The 14,890-nt window shown below is 33.3% G+C and overlaps 1 protein-coding gene across 1 annotated transcript; it reads right to left on the reverse strand.

The window, feature by feature from the left end:
- Window positions 1-351: 351 nt before the first annotated feature.
- On the reverse strand, window positions 352-1,296 carry LOC145323291 (uncharacterized). The gene has a single exon (XM_080165719.1). The coding sequence runs from the start codon at window positions 1,247-1,249 to the stop codon at window positions 482-484; it is 768 nt and encodes a 255-aa protein (XP_080021845.1). The 5' UTR covers window positions 1,250-1,296; the 3' UTR covers window positions 352-481.
- Window positions 1,297-14,890: the final 13,594 nt, after the last annotated feature.

Genomic DNA, 14,890 nt, shown 5'->3' on the forward strand with positions numbered 1-14,890 from the left:
TTTTAGCCAATTCTTCGGGAAAAAACAGTCATCGATCTTTCAAAACAGCTATGAAAATCAGTGATCTAAAAGGGTAAGGCAATGGCCGATATATTGATGTACATCCCCAATGATGATACACAAAATTACCCCTTCTGCAAATTACAACTGGTGGTTGAAACATAAGAACACTTTCTGGTAATGATTATAGAGTTATTAACTTTCTTAATTTTTACTAACTGTTTTTTAAACAATCCTGAATAGTTTGAAATCTATATGTCGTTTAAAACCTATATAATTTAATGATCATAACCCACGTAAGGACCTATTCTTAATGTAGAAACACTTAGCAATCAAAAAACACAATTTTATATATTATTTAATATATTTGGCATAATAGTTTGAGCAAATAGTTATATAATAGGTATCACAGATGTATATAAAATAATGCATAATTAATAAATAAAAAGGTACAGCTATGTAGCTTAAAAGTATATATATCTCATAGTTCTTGGGATTGGTTGTCTGCTTGTGTTATAAGAATATGAAGGGCTGTAATGTAAGATTTTGCCATTTGAAGAGTTTCAATTTTGGACAATTTCTTATCTCCGCCAAATTCTGGAATATGATCGCGCAACCTCTCAAACGCGCTGTTCAGGCCATCCATGCGTTTGCGCTCACGAGCATTGGCGGCCTTGCGACGTTTGCCAATAGTTTCTCTGCTTAAGTTCAGCTGTTTTTGACGCCATTTGGACATTTGGGGTGGGGATTGTTTATTAGAAATTTTGGTTAATAAATTATTTTTCAGCTCATCTAACGATGTGTTTTGATTTTCATATTGAAAATTTTCTTGGCTGTATCCCGCTGCTGCTGATGCCCATGGCATTTGACCGGCGGGGTTGGTGGAAAACGGCGATTCCGGCGGGGACACGGGAGCACCGTAAACGGCCCCGGTATTATGTTGGTCGTATTGCATCGTTTGCGGGGAGTTGGCGGGGATGCTAAGGGCGGGAGATGGGTAGCATGTGAATGGATTGATGGCGGTGTTCATCACAGGACTCAGCATAGCCTCGGCGGGACCTGTCATGCCTTCGGCGGTATCATAATGGCCTTTATTATTGAAAAACTGTGACGTTTGGCCGTTGCTGTAGTCATAACTATTGCACAGTGAAGCTTTAGCATACTGATTTTGTTCAGAGTAGAACTCTGGTTGTAGACCGTACTTGTAACTTTGCTGAAATGAATAGTTGAAATATTGTTCGGAATCCATTTTGGAGGATTTATTTTTTTATGTCCTGTACCTTGAACGGTCAAAGAAAAACTAAAGTTTTGTAAAAAATGAAAATGGTTCATCATAATGTCAACTTTGGGCAGCAGGTGGAAAAGGGGGCGAGGAAAGGGGTGACAATAAAATGGGTGTGGGAAAACAAAGGGGGATGGTTGCAAATATGGTTTTATATTCATATTTTAATGGTAGCAAAGGGGAAAAAGGTAAAAGAGAAGGGGGGTAAATGTGAGTTTAAAATGAGGGGGGAGGGTTCATGGGAGGAAGGAGACTCAATTAGGAGTAGAGGGAGACAACTCCGCCCCCCATTTAAAGAGGATTTGAAACAATAATTGGTCTATTTAGTTGGGTAAGGGGGAGGGTCTGGGGCGTGTCTACTGTGGGAGGAGTTTAAGACACAATAAAATTAGCAGAAGAAAAAAGAGCAACTTGTCTGAATTTAAGTAAAATATGGATTTGGCTCGTGAGCCAACATCAAATTATCCTTCTGTATGGAGCCCGAAAAAACTTTGATTCCGTCTGAACTCTAAGTTTGTTTTTCCCTGTTAAATGTTGGTGTTGTTGTTATATCGACATAATTAAAATAAATATTAGTATGCATTATGTTAGACTAGCGGCTACTCCCCTAGTATAGCATCGAGAAGATTTATTTTCGAAAAGAGCAGATATGGGATAGAAAAATAGCTTAAAACCACCCCAATACTTAATTTTGGATAAAATAGCTTAAACCATTGTATGACCTATGTAAAGCTTACCTAAAACAGAGAATACAATCGCTTCAGTAGTTATTTAGACCTTCTTCTTTATATAACAGGATATGATATACCTAATTGATACATATTTTTCATGTGATTTTGTCTTATTTTATTATCAGAATACCGTTTAATGACCGATAAAGGTTTCTAGAAGTAAAACTTAATGTCGACGTAATTATAAGACAAATAGGCAACTACATCAATATGCAATAACAATGTCCAAAATTCCAGGGATCTAAAGGGATAAGACAATGGGAGAAAAAATGATTGCCACAGCCCCAATGATTTTACACAAAATTACCCCTTCTTAAAATTAGGGGTTAAAACGTTTGGACTTAATTAACTAACCAACAAAATTTTTAAAAAAGTCAACAAAGTTGTTAAGCCAAAGAATAAGAAATGCCCCCTCCCTTACTGTCAAAATTCGCCTATGTACACCAATTAAATATAATGTCAACCATATGAATCCAAGTTTAACAGGGGTGGGGTGGGAGGGGGGGGAGGGAGTGACAGTGGTCAGCTTCCGAATATGAGGCAGATGGCACAGAGACTAATAAACATATACTTAGTCTCATGTGGTTGGATCTTGGCTATTTTAATTAAGGGTGGTCCCAGAGTCATGCTAGTCTTCCGGAAATATTGTTTTAATAAATAGTTCAAGATCTTTATATGCCTTGGCTTGGGTGTTATAAAAATAAACCACAATAAAGACAAATTTATAATCAAATATGATTATATGATAAAACCGATATAAAGGAAAAATGAATTAATATATACAATGTTTTACTTCAATGCTTGCCAGAAAATTACAATTAAACATCAAACCGAAGCAATGACAAGTTCCTAATATTTGGGTAAATAAAACTATGTAATATTTCTTCTAACCTACTTCTCGATTTCAAATTTTGCACGGTGATTCCTGTAACAGTTAGATTTGGGTAATACAGCAAATTGCCTTACATACTGATTTATTGCTACTTTTTGATTACCATTTTTTATGATAAATTCAAATTTATAGGATTTTTGGAATAATGATTTCAAGGACAACTGTTATAAGCAAATCATATCTCTGTAATCAAAATGTAACTGTGTCCTTGAAGAGTAATTGAAGTAAACAGATAAATTTTTGTTCTGCATATTAATTTCTGACACTCTACAAGTGTTAATGTTAATTTGTCCTACAGTCTGATTTTGAAGCTTTGCTTTTATTTATGTTATCTTTCTTGTTTTTGCATAAATATATCAAGTTTAATCTTTAAAAAATAAATTATTAAACCATAGAAATTTGACTTCTAAATTAAGCAACCTAATCTAATTTTGAATGAAATATCAGTATAAGATCTGCAGTCATTTCCTGTTAACCGGTTAGATACATAAACGTATTATTGTAAACTAGTAAAGCTATTTTTACGTAGTAAAATCTATTATTGGAAAAAACTTTTTATATCTTTAAAATTATATAATTGAAAAAAATATTCTTTTTAAATTGAAAAACAAATAAGAATCTCTTTGCTATTTGTACATACAAAACAGTTCTCAAACTTATACAATTAAAAAAATACATGAACATATCACTACCAGTAAACGACGAATCATACAGTAACAGTTATATATAGTTCTTTTTTTGTTAAACAACTCAAACATGCCTAAATTAACGATAAGAGCTATCCTTTACGGACCTACGGACGGAAGGACCGACCATAATTAAAGAAAATTGACAAAACGATGATATATTACTCTACTAGTAATACTAGTACTTTTGTGGGCCTCACCGTTAAATCTTTTAAAAGGTAAATTATCAGATTATGCTTTAATCTCATTATCCATACTTTTCTTGACATTAATTTTAAATCAAATTATGGACTTTTTATACGTTAATGTAACAATATTTAATACAAAATAGTACTCTTATTAAAGAAAGTCTTTTCCTCCAATAATAAATTTGAAAAAAAGTACATTAAAAGTAGCTTAGAAATCATCACCAAATTTGATTTATATAGATAAAATATTTTAGTTTGCTATCAAATAACTTGAATATACAATCCTTACACAAAAGTAACATTTTCTCTGTCAGTAGTTTAAGGTCTCGCTAACCGTTTTCCGATATGGTTCTCCTTTACAGTAAAGCTTCTTATAGTTCTAGGAGAGGTTTAAAACTAATTTTAAGAAAGGTTCATGCACCCTTCGTTAAGAAATTGCCGCTACAACAGTAAGAACCCCCAAATAAAAAAAATCTTTTCAAAACAAAAATTTAAAGTAGAGTACCACCAAGAAGACTCTAAGGGCGTAGCCGCTAGCAAACTAAAACCAACAAAAATTAAATTTACGGACCGAATACCAAAAAAGTTTTATTTTGTATTTTTAGTTAAAATTTTAAAATTGACCAATTTTGATTGATATCCTGTTTGAATGAAACCACTTGTAAGAGACCAATAATTAAATTCTAATAATTAAAACTAGATTACATTTATTTTCTTTTTATACTAGCAAAGCTTCATAACTTGGGTTTGTCCGTCATTTAATGACCATCAAGTAAATGAACTGTATTATTAAAAAATAAGAGCTTCACCCCAAGAGGCGAAGAGGGTTCACTCCATAATTTTAAAAATCATATACATCGATCACTCTGTGCTTTTTTGAGGGTGTTTTTGTTTTGTAACTGACTTGACTTGATTGTTCAACTGTGATTTTTTTGTGTTTCCCACCTTATGGATGTTGTCATCCTTGTTGTATATTCTAATCCAAAACTTTGATGTTATCCGGCAAATTATAAAAAAAATTCCCAAGAAAATTACTTTCCTAGGGTTTGGGAATTTTTCTTGGTTTTTATGAAATAATATTTTCTTCTGAGATAAAACAAGGATGAATGCCTTCAAATTTCACAGCTGAAACAAATATACGGAATCAACATAGGGGCAAGTTATAAATTGTCTGTAAAAGTCATTAAAATATTTTTTGAAGCTATTACAGATAGGTAAAATTTAGATAGCATAACAACTCTCTAATCATTACAAGAAAGTCCGTAGATTTATATATGTATAACATGTTGACTTTTAAACTTTTTAACCTTATTTTTGAGTAATAATATTATACTATACATCCAATTTTTTGTAATAATGATTCAGAGAACAACTAATTTTACAGACAAAGCATCTCTATAATCAAGTCTCACAATTGTAAGTATGTCCTTAAATAGCATCCCGTATTCTAGCGTTTTTAAAAATAAGTTTTGTTTAACCCATAAAGTAAAATTCTCATTATTAAGTGCAAAAACTCTTCAACTTTTAACGTTCGTTTGTCCTACCGGCTGTTTTGAAGCTCCATAACTTAACTTTCCTTACTTACAAACAAAATTATCTATAAAGTAGTTTTGCTTAAAAGAATAAAAGAAAATTCACATAGAAATTGTGGTTTTACTCTTATTTTTCCCATTGCTTTGGGAATAAATGAAATGGGCTTCTAGCCGGTATTACCATTACATTTAGGTAAGACAAAAGAAAATTAAATTGGGTGGTTAAGAAAATAATTACAAATTGATTAATTAAATTCCAATAAAAACCATACGATTTATTTTTAGAGATTTTTCTTTGATATTTTCTCTTTGATTACATAAGATGGCCGGTGTTTTCCCTTATAGTGCCTTGTTGAGCATAGGAACCCCTCTTATTTTCAAAAGATATCCTATAATATAAAGTAGTAAGCTTTATTGTCTGTAGCGAAGGATCTCGCTAACCGCTAAACCGATATGGAACTCCTACTCATTGAAGATTCTTATAGTTCCAGGGAAGGTTTTCAACAATAAAAAATGTCTCCCAATAACAAATTTTTAAAATTTTTTTATTCAACGTGCTTCTAAGAGTCTTCTAGGGGCGTAGTCGCTAGTTGAAAATAAGAGGTTTTTCTTTATTTTTTGGAAATTTGGTTAGTGATCCCTGCAGGGGTTAGGCATAGAAAAAATAACCTCCCCTTAACTTTATTTTTAATTTATTCAAAACTAGCGGCTTTGCTCCTAGCCTCTAGGGGCTTAGCATCAAAAGGTAATTTTAAAAAATGTAGTACATGTGGTGCATCTTTATCTTTGTCATTGTTATCTGCATCAAAAAAAATGAAGGAGATTTTTTTATTTTGGGGGGTTGGGGGTGTCCCACGCCCCAAGAAAATAGCTTAAAACAACCACAGAACCAGTAGGTATATTCTCTGAAGAGTAGCTCCGATCGGTTTAGTGGTTACCGAGATCTTAAGGGACAGACAGACGGACGGAAAGACATCAAGCTACTTTGTATTATAGATAATGGGTCCATTACTCGACAAGTACTTTGATAGATATCACCGTATGGATAAACTTTTTTCTTAGAAAATAAATTATGAATGAAACAATAAAGCCTTTGAAGTGTCGAAGAATTTAAAATTAAGAATAATAAATCTTGTTCCTAAAAGATACCATTCATTAATTAAGCATTTTTTCATACATCCTTAATTTATAAGGTATCTGTATCCATTGATTTGCTGGAGGCGAAGCTTTCTAATTTGGTATGTCCGTTCATCTTTAATTCATGATTCATAGAACAATATGTTCAATCTAATATGGTATTTTTACCTTTTACCTAATATCTTTTCATAATTGAAATCATTTTATCTTTTAAAAAGCTGAATTGGGGATTCTTAATACGATTGGCCACGCTATTATTACTAGGAAACGCTTTAGATATGACTTAAAGGTAATTATTTTGAAATTAGAAAATAGATGATAAAAAACACAACAGGTGGTGATATATGTTAAAATAGATTAATTGTCTTAAATTAAAAGAAACATTATCTTATTTGTTGGAATTTGTTTTTAAGGATATTTCCATCCTTGTTTATTCATATAATCATGATAGCTGTACTTAAAATTTATAAAGAAAAGAAGCCAAAAAGGTTTAAATATAATCAATGAAATTTTTTTGTCGGTTTCATTGAATGAAACTCATATGAAAATTATGGTAGTTTTAACTTTAAACAAAAGATAACTGAATTAGTCGTTTAAAATAAGGCTTCTTATACCAGGTAAATTTTTTATTAATAGGGTCAAGTCTCTCCATTGACACAAATAAAGCCACGGTTGCTGAAAGTAAATAAGGGTTTGCATATTTGGCAAATAGAAGGGATCTATAAAGATAAGACAAAGGCCGATAAATTGATAAACATCCCCAATGATGATACACAAAATTACCCCTTCTGTAAATTAAAATAAGTGGTTGAAATGTGTGAACACTCAACTTAATGAAACAACCAATCCAAATTCACAAAAGTCCCCAAAGTTATTAGGCAAACGAATAATTATAAAAGAATATTATAAAGCTTTGGGGACCAGAGTAATAAACAGCCCATTGTCCCCTCTCTCTCTCTCTCTCTCTGGGCAGCTAGTATAAAACCGTCTAAGACTAGTCTGAGATCGACATTAATTTCTGAGGCTGCAACTTCTTCTTAGTCGTGTTGACTGGGAGCTATGTTGACTGTCAAGCCTTAATTTTAAAATACTTCATTTAATTTTTTTGATTTACAGCATAAAGATTTAATGTTCTTCCTGAAGAATTTACTTTAATTATTGAAAGCGGGCACATTAATTAAAACAATTTCCATTCTTAAACAAAAATGGTAATTATAATAATTTGTACAAAATTAGATCAGCTAATTGCAAATAAATTAAAAACAAATAAAAAAACAATACTTCTATTAACAGAGAATCAAACACCTATTAACAACAAGGATGATTGTGTTCTTATGTTGCGCATTTTCGAGAAAAAAAACAAAAAAAGTTGAAGTTGTCCCGAAGGTTTAAATAGCATAAAACCACATTAGAACACATATGAAGCTTTTGAAAAAATGAGAATCCAATCGATTCAGTGGTTGGCAAGATCTTAACTGACAGATATAAAAGCTTTTTTTTTCTAAAAAGAACCAAAAGTGAAATTTTCATTGAAAAAATAATAATCTTGATTAAATAAAGATTTACATCTAAGGGCATTTTACTTGACTAACAATGATGAAATGACAGACGAACATGAAAAACAAACCAATTTTTTGGAGTAGATGCTCTAGTAAAAAATTCCGTAATAATTTAACTTTATCCCCCCCTTCCCTCTTTTATAAGCCCCATTATTCTAATACCCTCCCCTATAACTCTTTAATCCCCCTTCCTTTGTCCTGAAGTTTGAGTAGTAGATGATGATTGTTGTTATTGTGCAATTATGAATGAAATGAAGCCTAGCTTTGTCGGTCATAATCAACTGGATTAACATTGATTAACATTTCAGTTCTTTCATTTATTTTCCATCAATGAAGGCTTATTTTTAGTATTGTTTTCTAATTCAAATTGTTGAGTAATTAATAATATCACCTATCATAAAAAGTAGTAAGGTTTTCTTTATGAAGCGTAATATCTAGGGAATTGCTTGTCCGAACTGGTTTTAATTTTTAAAGAAGCTTTAAAAATGTTAAGGGGTGTTTTTTTGTGCTAATTTTCTTACCTCCTTACCCTACTCTAGCCTCTAGAAATTTTGTATTTAGACTTGAAAATATTCCAATATTTTAAAATGAAATAGCCTAAAACTATACCAAGATCTCTGTGGAGCTTCCCTTAAATTGAGAACTTAATCGATTCAGCAAACAGAATTACAAAAAAATCACTTTTTATGAAAGTTTAGGATTTGAAACTGTCGTGATTATTTTACTACAGTTGTGCCATATCTTTTGTAAAAAGTCCAAGTTTTACCCTAGCCTAAGAGTTTCCTAAAAAATATTAATTCATGTCGTAAGGCAATTCCTAGACTGAAATTTTGAAATCTTAGTAATGACATTGCACTATAATTTTAAATTTTCATTTTGATCTTAGCCAAAAGGCCGAAACTGCGTACACATTCGGCAACTATTTTCAGTTCATCATTTATAGACAATGAGAACGTTATTAATTGACATATATCATTAACTTTTAACATGTATGTATAACTTCTCGTCGTTACTAACCCCTTAGCTATTTAGTATTTGGTGTTGTATTAAATAGCTATTAATTATTGCACAGTAATTTTATGTTTATGTAGAATGTTCATGATTTTTATTTTAATATGTATGATATTTTTTCCAAAAGTTGAAATATATCATTTTAAAACAACAAACAATTTTAAATTTTCTCGAGCAAAGGACATAGAGACTAATGTTTTAAACTGTTTACAAGTTTTAAAGAAATATAAACCATACAAAGTTTGAAAAAGTATAGAAAAATATAAATCAATTTTTTTTTTTATAGATTCGTCATAGGATTTCACTAGAAGTAGAATAAATGGTAGTTCTAGCTTACAATTTTTATTAGCTTCATGATTTTTGTGCAACAAAAACGATACAAATTATCCAGTAGTAGTTAGGAAGGGAGGTTACACAGGACTGTAAATTATAATTGTACCTACAGTTCTATAACTTATTTTCTCGTATTCATTCGAATCTGGTGGATAGGAACAGGTTCTCATCCATACGAAAAAACTATGTTTAGCATCGTATTATATCCAGCTTTCTACGAATATAAAAATGTACAATCATAAGATTAAAACCAGTTTTTTAGCCCCGAGGTGCTAAAAAACTGGTTTTAATCTTATAATTGTACATTCTATATCCGCGGAAAGCCGTTTATAATACGATGCGAGAAATAACCATTCTCATTGAGATAGGTTGGTACAAACAAGTAGAGTCAAAACTTTTCCTCCAATAATTTTAATCTGCAAAAGGGGTGATTATGTTTATCGTAATTGGGGATAAAAATCAATTTATCCCTTAAGATTTAGATATTAAATTGGATTTAGGTACTTTTTTATTAAGATACATTTATCCTATTATACAGTGTGTTTTTTTATGAGCACTTTTTTGAAAGCAATTTTACCCCACTTATAGTTATCAGAATTTAATGATTAATGGCTTATTTTCTTCGTTTTTAAGGGAAATTATGAAACAATAAAAAAAATTACAGTTTTTGTTGAAAAAGTACAGTAAAGTTGAAAATTAAAAACTTAGGTGTCAACATCTAAAAATGGTTTTAGCGCATTTTTCTTATGCTCAAATAATCAACCTTTTGCAAGAATGGCTGCTAAACACTTCAAAGTTGAGATATAGAGCTAAAAATGTATACAGATACTATTAGGGACATGTACTAGAACATATCAAAGTTTGAAGGTCATATCTCAACCAGGGAGGGAGTACTGGCCCCCCAAAGTCGACTACAGAAAATCCATTTTTTAAGAAAAATGCGCTAAAACCATTTTTATATGTTGACACCTAAGTTTTTAATTTTCAACTTTACTGTACTTTTTCAACAAAAACTGTAATTTTTTTTGTTGTTTCATAATTTCCCTTAAAAAACGAAGAAAATAAGCCATTAATCATTAAATTCTGATAACTATAAGTGGGGTAAAATTGCTTTCAAAAAAGTGCTCATAAAAAAAACACACTGTATAAGGTAGTATTTAGTAGTTTTGTCTGTAGTTTTATTTATATTTTGATAACTACTGAAACCATTGAGTTATCTATTTTAGGAAGCTTGGAAGCTTCACATTTGTCCCGTGATGGCTTTATGCAAATTTATGAAGGTTTTTGGATTGTAGCTTAAAATTTTGATATTGACTAAAAGGAAACAATTGAAATGTTTATTTTAGGGAAGTTACACATTGGTCCGAGTTTGGGGCTACTTTATTTTTAGATTTAATAAGTTATTGATGTTTATAGGCCATTTTATTCACTTTCCATTCCCTATTGAATTATCCTTAATGCAAGGGGCAATAGCAATATGATACACTTTTCAAAAAATTTAAAAAAGATGTGTGAATTTACTATTTTTTGTGCTTGTTGAAGGAAGAGCGATTATTTTCACTTGTTGAAAATTTTAAAAATCTCTATATTTGTAAATAAACAAGGATGACACAAACCACAAAAGCGAAGCTCTAAAATAAAACGGTGGAACAAACGAACATGAACACTTGTGGAGTGTAATAGGCAGAATATTAAATAAAAGAGCTACCCATTACGCGACTTACAGAATGACGCAAATCGTAAGACTTATTAAGGTTAAATTTTAACAAAACTCAGTTTTCGTTTCGTATGAGCTAATATATAATGAATCTTTTTATATAGCATAATACAAAAAAACCTGTGATTTACTAATTTCTTTGAAACCTCGATAAGCTTATTCTTAAATTTAATTTTAGAATTAATTAGAACTGATTTTTTGGTAGATTTAAGTAATAATTAGATAAACTTGTTTGGTTCATACATATATAAATTGATCTGGATTTCTTTTTTAATTAAAAGAAGCCTGAAACCTTTTTGATACTAAAGATGTATAAAAATGAATTTTATCAAGAAAGAAGTCAGACGTTTATTTTTAAGTTAAACCCTTCAAAAATAAATGAATATGTGTTTTTGTGCGAAAAAATCACGTACCAAAAGTTCGCACCTGCTACTACGACACGGCTTTTGAAGCGCGTGTGTCGGTCAACCCAAGCACCTTTCTCTTTGTTCGTGCTCGCGTGCGCGACAATTCAACCACTTGTGGTAGACACACTGCTCTCGCCACGCGTGTCAACCTAACCTGCCCCCACCCCTTCCCTCTTTTTCTCGGCATAACCAGACTTGGCCTGGCGCCCGCGCAGATCTATATCTTTGGAATAGAAACATTTTAAGACCTCTTTTAAACTTGCTCTTTGTGTCATGTCAAACAAGAATAATCATAACCATAATATTAATAGCGCGTCTAAAAATATATTTTTTTTTATAAGAAAGCTAAACAGTAGATTGTTATACAGTAAAAAAAAGTATAAATGCTGCAGGTAAATTTGTTTTAAAATTACTTTGAATTTGGATGAATTAGAATAACAATATATTTTTAGCAGGTATTGTAAATAAATTACAAAGCATAACAGTTAGATCAAACACAATCCACCAATAAACTGAAGTTCGTTCAGACGCACGTATGTATACATACCTTAGTTATAGAGTAGCCTCGCTCCTTATAAAGATGTGTATGGGAGGTTTATGAGCCTTAATTTGACATCTTTACCAAACAGATTGTCTGCGATAATTAGATTCTTATGGCAATTTCAACCCTTAAGTATTTTTATCAAGATTTTCATATATTTTGCGCAACCTTTTACACATTTTATCAATAGCGCGACTACCTTATAACCAGAAACTGTCCGATGACGTACCAGTATTGAAACTATTTTCTCATTTGCCTAACTTAAAAAAATCTTCAATTATTTATTGATAAATATTAAAACATTTATCGCATTAAGTTACTAAATGTTTTAAGTTTTCGTTATAATTTTCCTCAAAAATCAGAAATGTTGCTTTTGCTTTTGCTTAGAGACTAAATGTTTTCACTCCTTTTAGATAAATTTAAAGTTTTTTCTTATCTGTTGCGTAGAAAGTAATGATCCTAATGAGTTCTGAATTATAAATAAATTGATGTATATACCCAATGATTATACACAAAGTTACCCCTCTCTAATCTAAAATTAGTAGTTAAAACGTTTGAACACTCAACTTAATAAGTCATCAAATAAAAATTTACTTAAAGCCCCCCAAAGTTGTTAAGTCGACGAATAAAAAACATTATTATAAAACTTTGGTGACTAGTGTAATACCAGCCTATTGTCCCCTCTCTATCTGACATTTAACCAATATTTTAAAAATAAGTTAATTTTTCCTTCTCTTTAAATTTTGCTAAAAATATTATTTATTGTTTTCACTGCAAAATAAGAAAATAAGTTAGTTAGTTAGCGTCCTTCAAGCGATACACATCTTCTAATGTAGAGCTGCTGTATAAGCTTCCTACCCCTTTTTTGAGTATTGCTACCACCCCTTCTCCTCCCCCCCGTTCATCTACAACAGTGGAGGAGAGCCTACGCTATACACACACACACACACTACACATACACACACTCTAGTGTTGGAGCCCTGCCATTGGTTGGGAGTTTTTTCTGTGGAGAGCTGTGATTGGTCCTGTCCTACAACTGGTGCCATCTCATTGGTCAACTTTATTCCTCGCCCTCACGTCATTGGTTCAGGTTACCCCTTAATTGTGGCCCCTCTCTACTACGCTTAGTCTTACCTATACCACGCATCTGTGAACATCTATCTGTGCTTTAATAATTATTATTTTTTGTCGGCACTTTTTTTTGCCGTCACTATGTCTAAAGCCAGCAAAGGCAACAAGCTTAGAGCTGCCATAGCGGATGAGGAGGCCGCCGACGGTTCGGCAGATGGTGGCGTTAATCTTAGCCCGGATACTTGGGCCAGGATGTCTAAGCTCATTGATACTTCTGTGGCCTCGAAAATAAAGGAGTACACAGAACAAACAACGAAGAGTTTCAACAGCGTGAACCTGAAGTTGGTAGATATAGGTAAGCGTATAGAGGGGTTACAGGGGCAATACCAGACCGAAATTGACTCTATTAGGGCTCGACTCGAAGACCCGGACGTCTCGCCTGATGAGGCTACAGGCCTCAAAATCAAAGGCCTAGGGGCGCAAATTGATCTGCTATTGAAATTACGGACGGAGGATAGAGAGTGTGACCGTTTTATTAATTATCATCATTTATGTCAGGCAGTCAAGAGGGAACAGAGGCAGCGATCCTGGTCCCTACGGATCTACGGATTCCAGTCGCCGTGGCGAGCCACCACCCCTGACGTCAAGGATGTTTATGAAGAGGTCATCGAACCGGTCCTACGGTCAATGATACAGTCAGGTGATTCTGTTGCGTTCAACACAAGTTTTTACTCTAATGTTGAGTTCAGCCATCCTCTTGGCCCTAGCCGCAAAGGCGCAGTCCCCCCGATGATCTTTAGATTCTTTTCGCGCAGGACTTTATTCCTGTTTATGTTAAATAAACGGGAGCACTTGATTAGCCTAGAGAAGCGTGCGGCGGACCGTAGCCAGTGGTCATCAGCGGCGGCGGCGGTCAAATACGATCCCAAGGTGAAGCTTAGGGTGTCACATGATCTAGCGGACATGAACCGCCAAGTAATGTCTTTCCTACACACAGCCAAGCTTGCTCACAAATGCAAGACCACGAGTGCAGGGGTCTCTTTCATGCCCCTTGGCCACAAGGGTAAATGGATCAAGATCCACAACCCCTTTTCCCCCACAGTCCTAGGCATGGTAGAGCCTCTGCCGGAACTAAATTCCCTCCTTAGCGCCAAGTCCATCGTGTTGGAGGCCTTCAAGGCCAACGTCCCTAACAAGGCGTTGTTCGACGGCCTTGATTTTAACCTATCAGATATTATTAAGGTTGCTGATCAGCATGCCAAGCAGCAGCGCCCAGAGGAGGATGGAGGATCAGATCCTGGAGTCACAGTCAGACAGGAAGGAGGGGCAGAGGGTCTCCCACCAACCGGTGGTGCGGCACCTGGAGCCGACGCATTTCCAGCTTTACCCTCCCCCCACACCCCCAGAGATGACGTGCCCAAAGAGGATCAGACAGCGCCCACAGCGATAGCGGCCAGTACGCGAGCTGCCGCAGCAGCAGCTGCAGCATCGACGGTGTCAACCTCTAGTCCTACCTCTACAGCTCCAACCAAATGAAAGGACAGTATAAGTTTTATTAATCTTCCATACAAAACATATAGAACTTGTCCTTTATAAACATTAATCACTTAGTGATATAGATTTTTATTCAAGTTAATCTTAAAACAAAGTTTAGTAGCAGTAAGTCTTATCCCTCATTTCCAACCTATTGATAACTATTACTAACATCTCTACTAACAACTAATGTCAATATTAATTTGAATTTGGTCCTTCTTAACATATTAATTAGGATTATTATTATTATGTGTGTACATAGAACTTAAA

Source organism: Acartia tonsa, chromosome 6 (assembly GCF_053477335.1).
Source record: "Acartia tonsa isolate MP-2025a chromosome 6, ASM5347733v1, whole genome shotgun sequence".
Classification (NCBI taxonomy): Eukaryota; Metazoa; Arthropoda; class Copepoda; order Calanoida; family Acartiidae; genus Acartia; species Acartia tonsa.

Coding starts and splice junctions, on each gene's coding strand:
- LOC145323291 (XM_080165719.1), bottom strand. CDS start 1,249: ATGGATTCCGAACAATATTTCAACTATTCATTTCAGCAAAGTTACAAG.